Consider the following 19,811-nt stretch of genomic DNA (forward strand, 5'->3'; position numbering starts at 1 on the left):
TGCTGCAACGGCCCTACGAGGGGCCATTTACGGTGATCAGGAACAATGGGTCCACGTTCATGCTGGACGTTGGGGGGAGAGAGGAGGTTTTCACGGTGGACCGACTCAAATCGGCCCATGTGGACGTGGTGCAACCAGTCGAGTTTCCGGCAACGCGGCACAGAGGCCGACCTCCCAAACAGGGTCCGGCCCAGACTGTGGACATTGGGGGGGCGTATCGCCGGTTCTGGGGGGGGGGGGTTATGTGGTGACCCACTTCCTAGCGCACTCAAACCAGCTCACAAATAGCCAGCGCACCGGCATAAAGGCCAGTCCCAAAAGGGCGCCAGGTCTGCTTCACCAACAAAGGGAAAAGCCCGTGCGGGACTGTGAATATGTGCCCCCTACAGCATCCGCGCACGGGGAGGGTGGGATCAGGGAGACTTTAAAGCGAGGCCGCGAAGTTCGAATAAAATCTTTTTTAACTGCAGTTTACTGACTCCATGTCATTATTTCAGCGCTGCATGTAGCACACCGCTACAATATATCATATAATCATATATATCACAAATCTCCACATAGTATTTATCTGAGGTATACACTTATAGAAAAGAGTGGAAAGAAAAAACAAGCAAAAGGAAAAAAGGTTTCAGCCCGAAACATCGTCACTACCTCCTTCCATAGATGCTGTCTGGCCTGCTGAGTTTTGCCAGCATTTTGTGTTTTTACAAGTAGGGAGTGATTTTTTTTAATGTATATATATATATATATAAAAACAACAGATTCATTGATTTGTGAGAATAAAATCAGGCCTATGAGGCATTATGTAGTTGAACCATTTTTCCCAGTATGAATCAAATTGTTCCAGCTTATGATTAACAGATGCTGTTATCTTCTCCATTTTGTAAATGTCCATTGTAATTTCCATCCATGCATTTAAAGTTGGGCTCTCCTGTGATAACCATTTCCTAGTAAGAGTCTTTTTACCAGCCACCAACAGTATATTCATTAAATATTTATCTCTTTTCAACCATTCTTGAGGTATATATCCAAAATACCCTTACTTTAAGGGTATTTCACATTTAAAGATGTCTTGTAGAGCATTGTGTATCCCCCTCCAATAGTCTTTGATAACAGGGCAGTCCCAAAAAATATGATAATGATTTGCATTTTGATTTCCACAATTTCTCCAGCAAACAGGGAGGATACTATCATAATGGGATTTCTGAGAGGGTGTAATAAAATATCTTATCAAGTTTTTCCATCTGAACTCCTTCCATTTCTGTGAACTGGTACACTTCCATTGATACCTCCATATTATTGTCCATTCTTCCTCAGATATAATTATCCCTCCTTCCTTCTCCCATTTTCTTTTAATGTATGAAGTCGAATGTGTTTTAAGATTTGACAACCCCTTATACATGTTTGAAATGATTCTACTACCGTTACCTGAATTATATGCTTTTCTAAATAGCTCTATCAAGCATGTACTTGCCTTGGTTACATTTTTAAGCGTCTTAGAACATAGAATAGTACAGCACATTACAGGCCCTTCAGCCCACAATGTTGTGCCGACCCTCAAACCCTGCCTCCGATATAACCCCCCACATTAAATTCCTCCATATACCTGTCTAGTAGTCTCTTAAACTTCACTAGTGTATCTGCCTCCACCACTGACTCAGGCAGTGCATTCCACGCACCAGCCACTGAGTAAAAAACCTTCCTCTAATATCCCCCTTGAACTTCCCTCCCCTTACCTTAAAGCCATGACCTCTTGTACTGAGCAGTGGTGCCCTGGGGAAGAGGTGCTGGCTGTCCACTCTGTCTATTCCTCTTAATATCTTGTACACCTCTATCATGTCTCCTCTCGTCCTTCTCTCCAAAGAGAGAAGCCCTAGCTCCCTTAATCTCTGATCATAATCCATACTCTCTAAACCAGGCAGCATCTTGGTAAATCTCCTCTGTACCCTTTCCAATGCTTCCACATCCTTCCCATAGTGAGGTGACCAGAACTGGACACAAGTGTGGCCTAACCAGAGTTTTATAGAGCTGCATCATTACATCACATGTCTTAAACTCTATCCCTCGACTAATACCCCATAAGCTTTCTTAACTAACCTATCTACCTGTAAGGCAACTTTCAGGGATCTGTGGACATGTACCCCCAGATCCCTCTACTCCACCACACTGCCAAGTATCCTGCCATTTACTTTGTACTCTGCCTTGGAGTTTGTCCTTCCAAAGTGTACCACCTCACACTTCTCTGCATTGAACTCCATCTGCCACTTCTCAGCAAACTTCTGCATCCTATCAATGTCTGTCTGCAATCTTCGACAATCCTCTACACTATCTACAACACCACCAACCTTTGTGTCATCTGCAAACTTGCCAACCCACCCTTCTACCCCCACATCCAGGTCGTTAATAAAAATCACAAAAAGTAGAGGTCCCAGAACAGATCCTTGTGGGACACCACTAGTCACAACCCTCCAATCTGAATGTACTCCCTCCACCACAACCCTCTGCCTTCTGCAGACAAGCCAATTCTGAATCCACCTGGCCAAACTTCCCTGGATCCCATGCCTTCTGACTTTCTGAATAAGCCTACCGTGTGGTACCTTGTCAAATGCCTTACTAAAATCCATGTAGATCACATCCACTGCACTACCCTCATCTATATGCCTGGTTACCTCTTCAAAAAACTATCAGGCTTGTTAGGCACGATCTGCCCTTCACAAAGCCATGCTGACTGTCCCTGATCAGAGCATGATTCTCTAAATGCCCATAGATCCTATCTCTAGGAATCTTTTCCAACAGCTTTCCCACCACAGACGCAAGATTCACTAGTCTATAATTATATTAACATATTTGGTTTCTTATTAACTTTCTTATTAACATATTTTCTTATTACTTTCTTATACTTTCTTATTAACATATTGTCACATCTGTAAATACCAATAAAAATCTTGTTTTTCTAATAAGTGTTTCCCTTTAAGCATTTCAAAACTGAACAGTGTTCCTTCTTTCATATGTTGCAAAGAACTGTTATTCCTTTAGCTGTCCAGTCTTTAAATCTAGCATCCAATTTATTTGGTTTAAAATCCGAGTCATATGCACACCATTTAAGAATTGCAATATCTCCCTCTAGATTATATTCTTTTATAGTAGTTTTCCATATTTTAAGAGTCAATTTCTCCCATGGATTATCAATAGTAATTATGTACCTTTGCAGGTTGTTATCAGACAAAATTGCTTGTATGGGGATGGGAAGTACCCGCTCCTCAATGTTTTTCCATTGAGCGTCATATGATGGGTTGCACCAACATATCACAGCTCTCAACTGTGCTGCAAAATAATAATCTCTAAGAGAAGGTAGGCCCCATCCACCCCTTTTCCTTTGCTAATTGCAAAGTTTTGAGATGAACTCTCGGCCTTTTACCCTGCCAAATATACCTTGATAGCATCTTGTTCCATTCATTAAATTGATTTTGATTAATCTCTATTGGTAGTGTCTGAAAGAGATATAACAGTATATTCATTTTAATAGACTCATTTCTTGAACTGAGACTGAAAAAAGGAATCAGGTTCCATCTTGCCGTATCTTCCTTATTTTTTTTATATAAAGGCTGATAATTACATTCTGATAATTTTGCCGAATCTTTTGGCATAATGATGCCCAAATATTTGAAAGATTGTGTGCCATACCCAGGAATATCTACTTTCAATTTCTCTTGGTGGGCTATAGTTATATGTAAGTAATTGGGTTTTATCTATGTTGATCTTGTATCCTGATAATTGACCATATTGTTCAAAGGATTGCATCAATTTAGGTAACGAGTATGTTGGTTGCCCTAGATAGATCAAAATGTCATCCGTATAACAAGCCAGTTTATGCTCTGTCCCTTTAATAGTAATTCCCCTGATATCTTCATTTTGTCTGATGTATTGAGCTAATGGTTCCAGATATAATGCGAAGAGTAGTGGTGACCATGCACAACCCTGTCTCGTTCCCCTTTCTAGGGTAAGACTATTTGATAAATATCCATTGATTTTAATCCTAGCAGTAGGGTTGTCATATAGTGTCTGTATAGTTTTAATAATTGTGTCTTGGAAACCAAATCTATGTAAAACTCTGTAAAGAAAACTCCAATTAACCGAATCAAATGCCTTTTCAGCGTCCACACTTATCACTATTGCTTCAGTTTTATTTTTTTGTATAAGATCCATAATGTGAAGTGTCCGTATATTGTCTTGTGTCTGGCATTGTCGTACAAAACCTGTCTGATCATTACGTATCAGCATGGGTAGAAACTCCTCTAAACGTTTGGCCATGATGGAGGTAAATAACCTATATTCTACATTAAGAACAGATATTGGTCTAAATGACCCGCATTCCATTTTATCCTTGCCTTCTTTCAGTATAGCTGAGATTATCGCTTCCTTCCAACTGGGTGGCATTTGTGCCTTTTTTAGAGCCCAGTTCAGTGTGGGGAGTAAACCAGGAATTAACTCATTTTTAAATTCTTTGTACCACTCTGCCGTATACCCACCTGATCCTGGTGACTTGCTTAATTTAAGCCTACTAATTGCAGCTTTTAATTCAACTTCAGTTATGTCAGCAGTCATCGTTCTATTTTGTTCTTCGCTTAAAGTGGGTAACTCTAGAGAATTCAGGAAGGTGTCAATTTGGGTTATGCTTCCCCCTGGAACTTTGGAATATAGAGTTTTGTAAAACACTTCAAAAGCTTTTTGAATTTCACTTAGCTTATTTTTTTTTTTATCATTTTTGTTCTTGGGTCCCTAATTCTATGAATTGTATTTTCTGCTATCTTTTTTCCCCCCAGTTTCCACGCCAGTATTTTCATAGACTTTGATCCACTTTCATAATGTCTGTTTCAAGAAATTTTTCCTGATTTCTTGCGTAGCCAAACTATTAATTTCATTCCTAATTTTTTTTAATTTCCCCTAATGTATTGTGCCAAATTCAATTTGTGTTTTTTCTCTGGTTCCTTAAGCCTATTTTGTAATTCCTCTAATGTTTTATTCCTTTTTTTTCTTATATGAAGATATCGCTATAATTTTCCCTCTTAAGACAGCCTTCAGAGTATCCCATAAAATGGGAGGTGAAACCTGTCCATTATCATTAAATTCTAAGTAGAGACCAATTTCTTTTTTAATTTGTTCCTTAAAGTACAGATCATTGAGTAGACTTGAATTTAGTTTCCAAATAGTAGTCTTTGGTTGTAGGTCAAAATCAACAGATAAATACATAGGTGCATGGTAACTTACATCTATTGTCCCAATTCCACAGGTGTGTATTTTGTCCTTTCAAGACGTACAAAACAGCTGGATGAACTCAGCAGGTCGGGCAGCATTGGTGAAAAACATTGACTGGTGAAAAATGTTGACTGCTTCTTTCAACGGATGCTGCCTGACCTGATGAGTTCATCCAGCTTTTTTGTATGTCTTGATTTGACACAGCATCTGCAGTGCACTTTCTGTTTACTTTGTCCGTCTTTTCCAAATGTTATGAAATAGTCTATTCTTATATATACAGAATGGGGAGCAGAATAATGAATGTAATCCCTTCTGTCAGGGAAAAGGTCCCTCCATACATCAATTAGACAAACATCCTCAAAAAGAATATTAACTTTCTTATGTAAGGATTTTGTTTCATAGGTTTTTCTATTGGAAGAGTCTAAGTTTGGTTGTAATTGTAAATTTAAGTCTCCCCCACATATCAGGAGACCTTCTGTTTCCGTTACCATAATATCAGTAATTTTCTAAAAGAAACCAATATCACTTCCCAGGGGTGCATATATATTCAATAGAGTAACTGAATTTCCATCTATATTCCCCCTTACCAGAATATATCTGCCCTCAATCTCCCATTTCGAATAATTTTTCAAAATTTAGCTTACTTGAGATAAGAATAGCAACTCCTCTCCTATGTCCTGATTTATGAGAAAAACAAATTAGTGAAGTCCATTCTCTGTAGTTTTCTATGCTCATTATCACTTAAATGAGTTTCCTGTAAATATACTACATGGGCTTATTCTTTTTTCATTTTGGATAAAATTCTTTTACGTTTGATTGGATTTAATAGCCCATTGACATTAAAAGAAATGAATTTTACTTTGTCCTTAGCCATCTGTATTTATCTGTCAATGTATCATTGAAATTAGCAGAATAAAACTTAATCGATCTACTCCCTGAACAAATAAGAACCAAGAAATGCAAATAATAACAAAAATGACAATGAATGTGTGATTCCAAGGCTGAGGTCTCTGGTAGATGCCCCTGCATTGAGCTGGAGGAAATGTCTAGCTGTGGGGGATAACCCCTCCTACTTGTGAGTTGAGGGCCCCATTGTAGTATTCATAAACAAATCCATTACACAGAAAAAAATATACACACACACTCACACTCTTATTTTGGTGGGGGGAAAAAGAAGTAAGTGAGCAAATAAAGAAGAATAACTAAGTAATATAAAATCCACATTAAAAGTAGTAGTTCTCAAGATAGGTATATCACCATCTACTTTTGCTTCCGTTTAGCTTCTCAACATTTTTAAAGTTAGCCAAACCTTATGGCTGTTCTGGAGGGGTTGAGGGCTGTCTTTGGAAAACTCCCAGTCTCTTCCTGATATACTTCTCTCAGCCTCCTCCCATCTCCTGCCTTCTTGATTCTCGCACTATTTCCCAAGCAGAGCGGGATAATTCCTCTGCCAGGCTTTCCCTCGGTTTGATCTCGCTGACAGGCAACCCTCTGGCCTTCATGTCTGTAGTTGCCTCTTCCTTTGTCTGATACAGTTGGATCCCATCTTGATAAAACACTCGAAGTTTAGCAGGGTACGGAGTTTGAAATCTAATCCTTTCTTGCTTTAGTATTCACTTTACTTCAGAGTATTCTTTACGTTTCTGCAGGACCGCGGGGGGGGGGGGGTAATCTTGGTCAAAATATATTAATTTATCATCTAAAAACACCCTCTTCTTATCCCAGGCCCATCATAGAATCTCCACCTTGGTACTGTATCGAAGGAATTTAGTTATTATTGAGCGTGGCTTATCTGCTCTGTCTCGGGTAGGCTTCGGGACGATCACGCAATGCGCTCTCTCAATTTCCAGCTCCATAGTCAAGGGAAGCTCCAGCGCATCCCGCAGCAACTTTCTGACAAACTCCGTCATAGACGAGCACTCCGCTCCTTCCGGAACGTTGTATATTCTGATATTTTCCTGCTGTGATCTTCCCTCCAGGTCAAGCAGTTTACCTTCTTGTTGATTTAATATTATTATCATCTTACTTAGTATCCGTTCCACATTTTGAACGTGATCTTCCACCTTCTCAATTCAAGTCTCTGCCACCGCTGTTTTTTGATTGACGTTGGCGAGCTCTGACTTAATATCATGTAGCTGCTGTTTTATATCTTTCTGGAACTCCCTTATCTCTTTCAAAATTTCGAACATATTTGCCGCTTCGCCTGAACCAGGCCCAGCAGCCGCCTCGCTAGCACGCGGTCGGGTAGGAGAGCCGCTCACTGCAATCCTCTCAGCCACAGGCTCCGCAGTGTCACTTTTTTTAATTTCCATTCTTTTTCCCCATTCTTGCCCCTCTTATCAGTTCAAATACTTTGGAAAAATACTATATTTGATGGGTTAACGGGGCTTAATATGCGTTTTTCCGGAGGAGCTAGTGACTTAAGCTGCCATTCTCGACGATGATGTCACCGGAACCTCGTCTTATACGATTTCAACATATCCCAACTTTTGTACTCAAAAGAACATAGAAATCTACAGCGCATTACAGACCCTTTGGCCCACAATGTTATGCCAACCATGTAACCTACTCTAGAAATTGCCTAGAATTTTCATCCCGCATAGTCCTCTATTTTTCTAAGCTCCATGTACATACCTACATGTCTCTTAAAAGACCCTATTGTATCCGCCTCCACCACTGTCACCAGCAGTACATTCCATGCACTCAGTACTCTGTGTGAAAAACTTACCCCCGACATCCCCTCGGTACCTATTTCCAAGCACACTTAAAACTATGCCCTCCCGTGTTAGCCATTTCAGCCCTGGGAAAAAGCCTCTAGCTATCCACACAATCAATGCCTCGCATCATCTTCTTAGGTCACCTCTCATCCTCCATTGCTCCAAGGAGAAAAGGCATGCTCTCCAATCCAGGCAACATCCTTGTAAATCTCCTCTGTAAATAGCGTCCACATCCTTCCTGTAGTGAAGTGACTAGAACTGAACACAGTACTCCAAGTGGGATCTAACTACGCTCTTTTATAGCTGTAACATTACCTTATGGATCTTAAACTCAGTTGCACAGGTGATAAAGGTCAACACACCATACACCTTCTTAACAACACTGTCAACCTGCACAGCAGCTTTAAGTGTCCTTTGGATGCGGACCCCAAAATTCTCCACACTGCCAAGAGTCTTACCATATTCTGTCTTCAAATTTTACCTACCAAAATGAACCACTTCACACTTATCTGGATTCCCAGCTGAACTCCCATCTATCACTTCTCAGCCTAGTTCTGTATCCTTTTGATGTCCTGCTGTATCCTCTGACAACCCTTTGGATTATCCACAACACCCCTAACCTTTGTTTCATCAGCAAACTTACTAATCCACTTTCTACTTTTTCATCCAGGTCATTTATAAAAATCACTAAGAGGAAGGGTCCCAGAATAGATCCTTGCAGAACACCGCTGGTTGCTGACCTCCATGCAGAATATGAACCAGCTACAACCACCCTTTGCCTTCTGTGGGCACGCCAATTCTGGATCCACAAAGTAAGGTCTCCTTGATCCATGCCTCTCTACTTTCTGAATGAGCCATGCATGGGGAACCTTATCAAATGCTGAAATCCATATACTGTACACTACATCCACTGCTCTACCTTCATCAATGTACATAGATTTATGAAAGTCAATGAGTCAAAAATGTCAATGAATTCAGGATCTCTATTCCCAGATCCCTCTGTTCTACCACAATCCCAAATGCCCTACGTTCATCATACAAGATCTACACTGGTTGGTCCTCCCATAGTGCAACAGCTCACACTTGTCTACATTAAATCCTATCTGCTATTTTTCAGCCCATTTTTCCAGCTGGCTCAGATATCGCTGCAAGCTCTGATTGCCTTCCTCACTGTCCTCCCAATCATGGTGTCATTCACAAATCTGCTGGTCAAGTTCACTACATTATCATCCAGATCATTGATATTGATGACAAACAATAACAGACCCAGCACTGATCCCTGCAGCACACCGCTAGTCACAGGCCTCCAGTTGGAAAGGCAACCAGCTACAACTATTCTCTAGCTTCTGTGAAGCCAATGTTTAATCTAATTTACTACCTCATCTTGAATGCCAAGCGACTGAACTTTCTTGACTGATGTCCCACGTGGGACCTTGTCAAAGGCCTCGCAAAAGTCCATGTAGACAACATCCACCGCCTTGCTTTCATCAACTTTTCGGTAAAAGCTTCCTCAAAAAACTAGAAGACTTGTCAGACACAATTCACCATGCTCAAAGCCATATTGACTATCTCTAATCATTCCCTGTCAATCCAAATACTCATATCCTGTCCCTTAGAATACTTTCTATTAGCTTTCTCCACTACTGATATCAGGCTTATCAGCCTATAATTTACTGGCTTATCTGTAGAGCCTTTCTAAACAACATTAGCTATACTTACATCTTCTGGCACCTCAGTATGGCTCAGGATGTTTTAAATATCACTACTGCTTTGCCTCAGTTCTAGACTGTGTCCATAAATACAGATACAAAAAATACATTTAAGATCTCCCATTTTCCTAAGCTCCACGTGTAGATTACTCTGATCTTCTAGAGGACCAATTTTGCCCATTGCTATCCTTTTGCTTTAGGTTTCTCCATCACCTTGTCTGCTAGAGCAACACCCTTTGATTTTCTTCTAAAGTGTTCTCTTGAATTCTTATACTCCTCAAGTGCCTTATTTGTTCACATTTGCCAATACCTGCAATGCCTCACTTGCTTTTTCTTATGTCTTGAAACCAAGGTTCCCTAAGCCTAGTATCCTGCCTTTTATTCTGACAGGAACATACAAACTCTATACACTGAAAATTCACTTTTGAAGGCCCCCCCCCCCAACTCATCAAGTACATATTTGCCAGAAAACAACTTTCCCTAATCCACACTTGCCAGATCCTTTCTGACACCATCAAAGTTGACCTTTCTCCAATTTAGAGTCTCAGCCAGAGGACCAGACCTATCCTTTTGCAGATTAACTTTGAAACTAATGGCATATGGTCACTGGATGCAAAGTGTTCCCCTACACAAACTTCTGTCACCAGCCCTGTCTCATTCCCGAACAGCAGTTCAAGTCACACAGTCTCTCTCATTGGGACTTCTATGTACCTGATGAAGGACACTTTCCTGAACACATTTGACAAACTCTATCACATCCAGCCCTTTTATAGGAGTCCCAGTCAATATGTGGAAAGTTAAAATCACCTTCTATCACAACCTTATGTTTCTTGCAATATTCGGTGATCCTTCTACAAATTTGCTCCTCTAAATCCCAGACTGTAAGGTTGCCCATAATATAATCCCATTAACGTGGTCATACCTTGCTTATTCCTCAGTTCTACCCATAAAGCCTCATTAGACAAGCTCTCCAGTCTGCCCTGACTCAGCACTGCTCTGGCATTTTCCCTAACTGGAAATGCCACCCCTCTCCCTTCAGTCTCTCCAGCTCTATTATGTTTAAAACAGCAGAAGCCCAGAACATTGAGCTGACAGTCCTGCCCCTCCTGAAACCAAGTCTCACTAACATCTACAATGTCATAATTCCACATGTCTTATGCTCATCTGCAATTCCTACAATACTCCTTGCATGGAAATATATGCAGCTCAGAACATTAGTCCCACCATTGCTCGGCCTTTAGATTCCTGACTCTGTATGAGGGCTTAAAATCTTTCTCCACAATCTGGTCTGACACAGGTTCCCATCCATCCCCTTCAGCTGTACGTATACACACACGCACACGCACCTTCCCACTAGAATATTAGTCCCTGTCCAGTTCAGCTGCAAACTGTTCTTTCTCTACAGCTCACACCTTCCTTGAAGTACAATGATCCAAAAATCTGAAGCCCTCCCTCCTGCACCAACTCTGTAGCTATGTGTTAAACAGTATTATCTTCCTATTTCTGGCCTTAGTAGCATGTGGCACAGGTAGCAATCCTGAGGTCACACCCTGGACATCAGAGTTCTCTTGGGGCACGAGATGAAGTAAGTTGCATTTTGGTTTTGCTCCGTTCATTTTTCAATTTTTTTTTTTTACCACTCTTTCACTATCTATATTGAAGTGTGTATAACACTTTTATATGCCTGAACTTTGATTTTTAATCACTGAAAATTAACACCAGAGGGCAAAAGGCATCAGCCAAAGGCAAGGAAGCTGGTAATGGAAGTGGAAGGAAGAAAGATGATTCTAAACAACTGCAGCAGTCTCCACTCACTTTGGAAGCTATGTCGAAGCTCCTGGATGATAAATATGATTTAAAAAATTCTACTTTGGAAGTATTGTTAAAGGAGATCAAAAGTAGACTGGGAGCTCTTAAGCGGGAGAGTGAAAAATAACAGCAGCAAATTTCTGAACTCAATGAAGCTGGAAGACAGAGATCGCAGATTGGATGCATTGGAAAAGAAGCTAATTTCAACTGCTCAAGCACTGGAACAGTACAAACTCAAGATTATTGACCTGGAAAGTCACAGTCATAGACAGAACCTGTGAATACAGGTGTCCCCCTTTACAAAGGTGGAGCATTCCTTTGAAACCTTTCTTAAGCCGAAATGGTGTAAAGCAAAGAACCATTAATTTATATGGGAAAAATTTTCATAAAAGCAAAAATCCTCTTTGTAATGCAAAAACAGGTTACTAATGTAGGTCTTTTGTAAAAGCAAAGTGGTGTAAAGCAACATTTGTAAATAGGATTCCATGAAGACATTGAGAGTGGTGACCTTCCTAAATTCTTTTCTCAATTTTTAAAGGATTTGTGTTTGGCTCTGAAGCTCTCTCTACTACCCCTATACTTGATAGTGCCCACCGGGCTTTAAGAGCAAAATCTCCTAAGGAGTTGAAGCCTCGACCTGTTATACTCCAATTCCACTATGTGCAAACCAAGCAGCATTTAATTTGAATTGCTCATTGGAAAGGGGTTATTGAACACAGAGACCTCAAATTTCATCTGGTTGAAGACTACTGTCCTGAAGTAATGTGAGAAAGATTGCTTTTTAAACCGGTGATGTCCGAGCTTTATCAAAGAAAGTTTCAACCAGCTCTGTTATTTCCAGCTTGTTTAAGGGTTGTTCTGCCTGATAAATCACAAATGGTTTAAATCCATGAAAGAAGCTCATCAATTCCTTGAGGATCAACATTCAATCCCAGCTGTGTAATAAATTTACTGTTTCTTTGTGTCTGTATTCATTCGGTTTGTAAGTTAATAACCAGTTCATAGACAGACTTTTGAAATTTGAAGATTTTTGCCCTTGGTTTGATAACACTCGTACTCTGTTTTGGAGTATGGATGTTTCTCATGTTAAAGTTCTTTTTTTCTTTATTAACTTATTTTATTATTTTCAATTGTTCGTTTTTGAAAATAATTAAGAATCTGATCTGGTGATTGATTGTTTTTTCCCTGAAATATTAAAAAGATTGTATTTCACTTTTCAAGATCTCACTTTTCAAAATGTTTTGGAAATGGCTGATTTTTTTTTAACATTTGTTTGGTGTTTTTTTATGGCATTCTTTCAACGTTTTGAATAGGGGTGGTATTTTACATTTTTTTTTCAATTTTGGAGATTTGCCTTCAAGAAAGTGAGGGTAGGGGAGTTTCTAGATAGCTTTCTGGCTGTCTATTGGCCAGTTTTTGGGCTTTTGTAGGGGGTGGGGCTATTTTTAGTTTAGTTTTTTTCATCTGGGCTGATATGAAACTACAAATATGTCTGAATTGTCTTAACTTCCAGTCCCCCTTTAAACTTTTTTTTCCCCTCTTCCTGATTCAAGAGTTTCCTATGCAGCAAGGTTAACCTTTTACAGGCCATATGGTTTATTCAAATAAAATGGATAATATTATTAACTTTGTCTCATGGAATACAAATGATTTGAGCCATCCAATTAAACAGAAGAAGATTTTTTAAAGTTTTTCACAGATTGAATGCTCAGATTATCTTTGCCCAGGAAACTCATGTGAGGAAGAAGGATAATCAGCTTTTTTTTTTTAGGTTTTGGAAAGGTCAACAATTTCATTCTAACTCACGGGCTAAGGTGAAAGGTCTATCTATTTTTATAGACTCCAATTTCATTTGTTCACTATGAAACAATCTCAGACCTGAAAGGTAGATTTCTATTAATTACTGGTTTATTTTATAACCAAAAAGTTGTTATGGTTAATACCTATGCACCAAATGCTGACTATCCTAAATTCTTTAAACATCTATTTGCATCTCTTCCTAATTTAAATGATGATATGTTGATAATGGGCAGAGATTTTAACTGTTGCCTGAATCCCTCGATGGACAGGTCTGCGTCCAATCAGGTACTTCCCAATATATCCGTTATTCTTATTAATTCCTTTTTAGTTGACTCCGGAATTTTAGAAACTTGGAGGTTTTTATATCCTAACGATAAAGAGTTCTCATTCTTTTCTCATGTATATCATAACTACTTGAGAATTGTTTTGGTTTTTTTTAAAATCGACTCTCAATTAGTTCCTTCTGTTACTGCCTGTGAGTACAATGCAATCGCCATTTCCAATCATGCACCCTTGAAACTGTCAATCAAATTAACTGATGGAACTTTTAGCACTAGACAATGGCAGTTCAATTCTACTCTACTTCAGGACCTAAACTTTGTTAACTTTATTAAAGAACAGATTGCCTTTTTCTTTTCAACTACCTTTATGGAAGAAACTTCCAGTGGGATATTATGGGATACTTTAAAAGCATACATCCGTGGGAAAATTAGTTCATATTCTGCTGGATTGAAAAAATTAATTAATAATGAAATACGTACATTGGTTGATAGGATTAAAGAAACCGATAAAAATATTCTGCTGCTCCTAATCTGGAGCTTTATAAAAAGAGAGTTGAACTTCAGATGCAACACAGTTTGTAATTAACATCTCCAATTGAAAATCAATTACTTAAAACTAAGAGTCAATTTATATACATAGTGATAAATTGGGTAAACTACTGGCCAAACAATTGAAAGTTTAAACAGCAGATTATTAAAGTTCATAAATGGGATGGTATTTTGACGGTTGACCATGACGAAATTAATAAATCTTTTCAAGAATTCTATCCCTCTTTATACCAATCAGAATTTCCTGATTATTCTACCATAATGCATGAAGTTTTAAGGAAACTGAACATTCCTAAATTACCACTTAATGAACGTTTAGCATTAGATGCTCCCATCACGGAAGAAATAAAGAAAGCAATTTATTCAATGAATTCTGGTAAAGCACCTGGTTTGGATGGGTGTGCAGTAGAATCTTTAAAATCTTTTTCAAATCTACTTTCTCCTTGGTTATGTAGAATCTTTAAGGATGCCTTATTTGTAGATAAATTACCACAATCCTTTTATGAAGCATCTATTTATTTAATTCCAAAAAAGATAAAGACCCCACTGAATGTACATCATATAGACCTATATCCTTGTTGAATGTGGACTCCAAAATCTGTTCCAAAATATTGGCAATTAGATTGGAAAATGTATTGCCACAAATTGTCTCTGATGACCAGACAGGATTTATTAAAAATCATTATTCGTATTTTAATGCTAGGTTAATGAACATTGTATATACTTCATCTAAAACTCCAGAATGTGTTATTTCACTTGATGCTGAGAAGGCATTTGATGTAGTTGAATGGGAATATTTATTTAACATGCTTGAGAAATTTAATTTTAGCCCAAAATTCATATCTTGGATTAAATTGATACATCATACACCTTTGGCTTCTGTACTTAGCAAGAATCAGAGATCCCTCTTTTTCAGGCTTTTTTTTTTTAAGACAGGGCTGTCCTTTAAGTCCCTTACTATTTGATATTGCCTGGGAGCCCTTGACAATCGCTCTTTGTGATTCACCCAATATATCTGGCATTATTCGTGGGAATGGGACGCATAAAGTATCACTATATGCAGATGACCTATATATCTCTAACCCAGAGAAATCCATCCCTGCAATAATATCACTACTTGCTCAGTTTAGTAGTTTCTCTGGTTATAAATTGAATCTTAATAAGAGTGAGCTTTTTCCATTAAATATGCAAGTTTCAATCTATAAACAATCACCATTCAGACTGGTTACTGATTACTTATTTGGGTGTTAAAATTACTAAGAAACATAAGGATCTATTTAAAGTTAACTTTTTACCCTTAATTGATCATGTTAAGCAACTGCTTACCAAATGGTCCCATTGTCCTTCTTGATGAGTGGAATTAATACTATTAAGATGGTTATTTTACCTAAATTTCTGTATCTTATTTCAGGTGGTACCAATTTTCATTTCTAAATACTTTATTGGTATTATTGATTCTAAAATTTCTTTATATGGCAGAATAAAAATCCTAGGTTAGGTAAGAAATATTGACAGAAATCAAAAAAGGATGGTGGTTTGGCTATGCTGAACTTCAGATTCTATTATTGGGCAATAAATATTCAATATTTAACATTCTGGACACAAGATCTGGATGAAGTTCAATGTCCACGATGGGTGAACCTTGAGTGAGAGTCTGTACAGGGGTTTTCATTGGCTTCTATTTTAGGGGCCTCGCTTCCTTTTGCACTTACTAAACTGAATAAACAAATGACTAATCCAATAACTAAACATACAATATGAATATGGTTTCAGTTTTGTAAATTTTTTGAATTGAATAAATTTATCCCATCAGGTCCTATTATATCTAATTTTTTCGTCCAACTATCCAGAATTGATCAAGCTTTTCTTTTATGGAAAACGAAGGGAATAACATGTTTTCGTGACTTATTCATGGTAACTGTCTCATGTCTTTTGAACAGTTGTCTAATAGATATAATTTGCCTAGATTACATTTTTTCAGATATTTACTGATTAAAAACTACTTCAATGTTATTTTACCTACTTTTCCAATATCACATCAAACTGAAATTACAAAAAAAAATTAGGTTTAAACCCCTATTAGAAGAGTTTAATAGCAATTATTTATGACCTGATTACAAAAATACATCTAGGTACATCTGGTAAAATTAGGAATGAATAGGAAAGAGAACTTCAGGTATCTCTACCTATAGAGCAATGGGAGAAAATTCTCCAACTAGTTAACACTTCTTCAATGTGTGCTAGACACGTTTTGATACAATTTAAGGTGGTTCATAGGGCCCATATGTCTAAGGATAAGTTAGCTCATTTTTATTACCATATAAATCCTGTCTGTGACAGATGTAATTCTGAGGTAGTTTCCTTGGCACATATATTCTAGTCTTGCCCTCTTTTGGAAAAATATTGGAAAGACATTTTTGATATTATTTCAGTAGTTTTGCATATTGATTTACAACCTCATCCTATTACTGCAATTTTTGGATTACCAGTGATGGACTCTAGTCAATTATCCTCTTCAGCTTGCCGTTTGATTGCATTTGTTACATTAATAGCCAGAAGATCCATTTTACTTAAATAGAAATATTCTAATCCCCCTACTACATTTCAATGGTTTTCCCAAACTATAACATTTGTAAACTTGAAAAAAATTAGGAGTGGCACAGCTAAATTTGAAGAAACTTGGAGGCCATTTATTCAACATTTTCATATGATGTAAACTGACCTTTTCCAAAACCTTCTCAATAACTTTGTTCGCGTATAGAGGAGTGAATGACAAATAATTATTTTAACCAATGGAACATGGCAGCCCAACTTTTGTTTTTTTTTTTTTTAAGTTTAGGGGGATATTTTTCTCTGTAAAAATTTTTCTGAATCCTTTTCATGTTTAGTTACTAAGAGATTGGGAGGCTTAGATTACATGTTTACATGTCTGTTTCTGTATACATTAACCGTTATTAATGTAATCCCAATGTCTTTGTATCATTATCATTGTTATGTTTATCTACTTGAAACTTAATTAAAAAGATTGAGAACAAGCCTGGACACACTGTCCTTTGATTTAGCACCCAACTCCTTGAACACTGCAAGACCTCGTCACCTATCCTACCTATGCCATTGGTACCGACATGGACCATGACCTTTGGCTGCTCATCCTCCCAATTAAGACTGCTGTGAACTTGATCCAAGATGTCCCTTGACCCTGGTACTCGAGGTAACAAGCCATCTGGGAATCTTGGTCTCGTCCACAGAACCTCCTTTCTCTTCTCCTATCTCTACATCTTGCCACTTCTCCCCCCTTCCTTAGGCCATACAGCCAGATTCAGTGCCAGAGACCTGACTGCTGCGACTTACCTTTGCTAGGTCATTCCCCTCCTCCCCCCCCCCCCCCACAACATTATCCAAAGGGTTATACCTATTGTTGAAGGAGAAACCACGAGTTCCAACTTATGGATATCGGACTGTTTCATTAAAATGGGCTTTTTTTTTTTACATCTGTTTTTTGAGAGTGTGTTTCACTAGACTGAAGCCTCTTTCAACAGGGTAGGAGGATGGAACTGCAATGAAGAGCAGCATGGCTGTTTTCTGAAGACTAGAAAACCGTATTACAGTGTGGCCACATAGCACAAAAGCCAACATATTTGAAAAGCATTTTTGCTGCTTCTTCATTCTGAAATTTGATAATTTCTTCTTGCAAGCTCTCTTCTTGTTCTTCCACCTTGCAAAGAAATGAAACCAGTCCAGAATTTTCAGTTCATTCACATCCTCGAATCAATTCTGAAAATCCTTTTTTCAGTCTTGCTGGTCTAAGTTGTACTCTTGTAAATCAGTCTGTGAAAGAAAGTGTCATACTTTACATGTGAGAACATTCTTTTCCCAATGTTTTGCTTATATATTTCCAATTTTCCAATAAAAGTGGACACTACTTTTTGCCTAGAATAAATTGAAATTCTCACCCTGCAGTTTCATATTTAGAATGTTCATTTTTCATCTACATCAGCTAGGTATGGCTCATTTCTACGTAGTTCAATCTTGTTTCCAAAGTTCTTGTCAACTTTGAGCAAAAATTCAACCACAGAGTCAAAAGAGAATCTCTTCATAAACTTCAATTTTTGATAAACCATACATATACCATTAGTAACGCCTCATTGTCTTGTTCAGTTGAGTCATCCAATTTAATCCCAAATTCTTTTTTTTGGAGCTCTATGCATAGTTGATAGTGTCTTCACTCATTTTGTCAATATGATGGGCTACAGAGTTATTACTCAGAGGAATTGATTGTAAAATTCTGGTGCCCATTTTGAGAACAGTGGTGAACACTTCTGATACAGCAAGTATTATTAATCTTTCACCAATTGTATGAGATTTTCCACACTTTGCTATCATTTTGAAAATGTTATATGAAGCAATGAGACCACTATTAAGATCATTTTTAGCTTTCTTGGCAAGTGACTCATGTGTTGAATGTTTTTTTAAATGCTTCTTTCATCTTCTGGAACTGAGTAATACCATAAGTAGCCTTTTTAGGGTGTCTTTTATGGAAGTGTTCCTGAAAACCTGATGTTTTCATGGCTTCATTCAACAGTACAGTATTACAAATAAGATACATGTGGTGTCACTGATCTGTCAGGAAAGGAATAAAACCATACTCCAGGAACGTAACATTGTATTGACGCACTTTCTGTAGTTTGTTTCTTAGCAGGATTAGAATTCAAGGCTTCACTACCTTCAGACTCAGATTGCACATACATATTTATCCATTAATGGGCTAAATTAAAATAAAAGTTAACATAAACTGGGAAAATTGCATGAACTAGTTCTATGTCATGAGTCAAGGGGAACTGTTGGGCACTGGCTGCTAATTAATGCATCTCCAATATTGTGTGTGGTTGGTAAGGTCAGATAAGATTGTCACAACATGTCTGAAACTTGACAATGTGTGCTCACTACCCGCAGAGCTATGGTTTTTCCCAGTGTTGCAGTGCCTCATCTTTTTTTTCCCCCAGAAGTGCCTGCTCTACTAACAGTCAGTCAGGTCTTGTGCCTCATGTTAGGGTGCTGCTTACCACACCCTAAGAATCTTGGATGCCCCCAATGGCTTCTATTTCCCCCAATGCCCCCCAAGAACATGTAACTGCCCCCTAGGGGAGGGTGGTACAGCCCCCTCTGTGAATCACTGCTTTAGTCTTTTGTTTCAAGTGAATACATTGTTTACTTTGACTTGTGAAAGGCTCCTGTGCATTTGATTTACAAGGAGACCTTGGTATCACAGTACAAAATTGAGACAGACACGGATTAGTAAAAATAGATCAGATCAAACCCACGTTTCCATGAAGTACAGATAATAGAAAATGCTGCTCAGAGATAATAGAAAACATAGAAAACCTACAGCACAATACAGGCCCTGTGGCCCACAAAGTTGTGCCGAACATGTCCTTACCTTAGAAATTACCAGACTTCCCATAGCCCTCTATTTTTCTAAGCTCCATGTACCTATCCAAATGTCTCTTAAAAGACCCTACCATATCTGCCTCCACCACCATTGCCAACAGCCCATTCCACGCACTCAGCACTGAGTAAAAAACTTACCCGACACCTCATCTGTACCTACTTCCCAGCACTTTAAACCTGTGTCCTCTTGTGGCAGCGATTTCAGCCCTGAGAAAAAGCCTCTGACTATCCACACGATCAAT

General features: G+C 38.4%; 1 protein-coding gene across 1 annotated transcript in view; it reads left to right on the forward strand.

The window, feature by feature from the left end:
• LOC140730138 (cation channel sperm-associated auxiliary subunit epsilon-like) overlaps positions 1-11,618 on the forward strand; it is a 56,400-nt gene extending 44,782 nt beyond the window's left edge. Inside the window, exon 7 of the mRNA XM_073050271.1 lies at positions 11,405-11,618. Coding sequence (XP_072906372.1) covers positions 11,405-11,618 — 214 coding nt within the window. The remainder of the gene's footprint in view (positions 1-11,404) is intronic.
• The last annotated feature ends 8,193 nt before the right edge of the window (positions 11,619-19,811 follow it).

Source organism: Hemitrygon akajei, chromosome 7, assembly GCF_048418815.1.
Source record: "Hemitrygon akajei chromosome 7, sHemAka1.3, whole genome shotgun sequence".
Classification (NCBI taxonomy): Eukaryota; Metazoa; Chordata; class Chondrichthyes; order Myliobatiformes; family Dasyatidae; genus Hemitrygon; species Hemitrygon akajei.